General features: G+C 43.9%; 1 protein-coding gene across 4 annotated transcripts in view; it reads left to right on the top strand.

Annotated features, from left to right (window-relative positions):
• gripap1 (GRIP1 associated protein 1) overlaps window positions 1-2,500 on the top strand; it is a 17,393-nt gene that overhangs the window by 14,515 nt on the left and 378 nt on the right. For all 4 annotated transcript variants that reach the window (XM_030366149.1, XM_030366157.1, XM_030366141.1 and 1 more), the window contains 3 exons: window positions 391-484; window positions 1,198-1,385; window positions 2,005-2,500. The exon at window positions 2,005-2,500 is cut by the window's right edge and continues 378 nt beyond it. In XM_030366149.1, coding sequence (XP_030222009.1) covers window positions 391-484; window positions 1,198-1,385; window positions 2,005-2,052 — 330 coding nt within the window. In that variant the 3' untranslated portion in view covers window positions 2,053-2,500. The remainder of the gene's footprint in view (window positions 1-390; window positions 485-1,197; window positions 1,386-2,004) is intronic.

Here is a 2,500-nt window from a genome sequence, read left to right as displayed (position 1 = left end):
ACACATCCTGTATCATTTCACTACACACACATCCTGTAACACTTCACTACACACACATCCTGTAACACTTCACTACGCACTCATCCTCTAACACACTGCACTACACACAGACACATCCTGTAGCATCTGAAACGAGCCAAAACACCTCTTTCCCTCTGCAGCAATCAAGGAGGCATTTTAAATAATGAGTGAGAACAAGAAACCTTATCGCAGATCTGGCCTCAGAGTTCACTTTAAAACAAGAGTCCGATCCAATCTGACACCACAAGGTGTGTGTGTGTGTGTGTGTGTGTGTGTGTGTGTGTGTGTGTGTGTGTGTGTGTGTGTGTGTGTGTGTGTGTGTGTGTGTGTGTGTGTGTGTGTGTGTGTGTGTGTGTGTGTGTGTGTCAGGTGAAACACCTGGAGGTGAGCTGCTCCTCCATGGCTGAAGACATCCGCAGAAAGAGCGCCATCATAGAGACCTACGTCCACGACAGCCGCACCGGTAAACACACACATTCTGAAAGCACTGGAACTAAATATAGAAATGGAATATACAAAATGTTGTTAGATATGAGACTGAAAAAAGATCAGAGGGAATGAGGTCACTTCCCTTTATTAAACTACTCTGAAAGCAAGTTTAGCTTCAGAACATTCCTCTCTTTCCTCACGTCTCCTCTATCCTCTCGTCTCTCCTCTCTCCTAACCTCTCTCCTCTCTCGTCATGTGTCCTCCTCTCCTCTCCTAACTTCTCTCCTCTCGTCTCTCCCATCTCCTCATGTGTCCTCCTCTCCTAACCTCTCCCCTCTCCTTTCTCCTCTCTCCTCATGTGTCCTCCTCTCCTCTCCCCTCTCCTCTCTCCTCTCTCATGTGTCCTCCTATCCTCTCCTCTCCTAACCTCTCTTTTCTCCTCTCCTCTCCTCTCTTTGTGATCCTCACATAGTTTGAAGATAACCTGACTAATCTCAGGAGGTATTGGGGTGTAAGGCCCCAAAATAAACTGATAGACTGATCGTATCCCAGCTTAATAATGAACAATAGACACACAAACAAGAGACCCACACACACAGACACACACACACACACACACACACACACACACACACACACACACACACGTTGGTATGTTTTAGTGTGTGTGTACTCGTATGTGTTTCTACTTCTTGTGTGTTTGTACTCATATGTGTGTTTAAACTCTGTGTGTGTGTGTGTGTGTAGATGCGTGTGGGGGGGCGGGGGCTCACGCGCCGGCCCACGGCGAGCGGGGGGGTCTGGGGGAGCGGATGGGTCTGGGGGCGGTGCTCCGAGACCTGGTGAAGCCCGGAGACGAGAACCTGAGGGAGATGAACAAGAAGCTGCAGAACATGCTGGAGGAGCAGCTCACCAAGAACATGCACCTGCAGAAGGTACCGTCACTGTTCACCTCTTATATACACATGTTACGTCACTATCCAGATGTTATAAATCACTATACACACTATACACCTTTAATATCAATATACACATGTTATGTTACTATACACATGTTATATCAATATCAAGATGTGGTATATCACTACACACATTTGATCTCCCTATACACCTTTAATATCACTAATCACATGTTATATTACGATAAGCATGTTATTTCACTATACACCTTTAATATCACTATACACATGTTATATCACTATACAAATGGTGCAACACTATACACATGTTGTATCACCCTACACCTGTTATATCACTATACACCTGTTGTATCACTATACACCTGTTATGTCACAATACACCTGTTGTATCACTATACACGAGTCAAATCACTATACACCTGTCGCATCACTATACACCTGTCACTTCACTATACAGCTGTTACTTAACTATACACCTGTTACTTCACTATACACCTGTTAAATCCTTATACAAATGTTATACAATAAACATGTAATATCACTATACACCTACATGTTATATCATATATCATGTGCATATGTATGTATGTTTACATACATGTTATTTCATCTGTAATTCTGCCGATCTCTGTAGGACCTGGAAATACTCTGTCTCAGTAAAGATGGGAGCCTGTCTGGGTAGGACTATGACCTGGAAGCATCACTCCTCCGTTCCCTTCCATCCAGTCCTACAGCTCTGGCTCCGACTATAGCCTGGAATATCTTCCATTACCCCAACCAAGCCCACTGGGCTAGGACTAAATGCTGAAAGCACTCTGTGGATTGAAAGAAGACTCCATTGATAGAACTACTGAATGTTCAGTTATTATACTGTATCCCTCTTGATTTTATCTGATTAAACTTGTTTTACTGTTGTGGTCCTGGCTATTTCCAGGAGCAGATGCCTGTCTGTAATGTAAACGGTTCCTCTCTGTCCAAGCGCTTGGCCCAGTATATGTCCTGGAACGCAAGCTTGTAACTGACTGATTCCTTATATTTTCAGTGTCTTATATTTACACAAGCCATGAATTACTTCATGGCTGTGGCCATTTCATAACCGGTTATCCTCTATGTGCTGTGGCCTGTTTGCA

This window comes from Gadus morhua, chromosome 1 (genome assembly GCF_902167405.1).
Source record: "Gadus morhua chromosome 1, gadMor3.0, whole genome shotgun sequence".
Classification (NCBI taxonomy): Eukaryota; Metazoa; Chordata; class Actinopteri; order Gadiformes; family Gadidae; genus Gadus; species Gadus morhua.
This window is presented reverse-complemented; position numbering and strand designations above follow the sequence as displayed.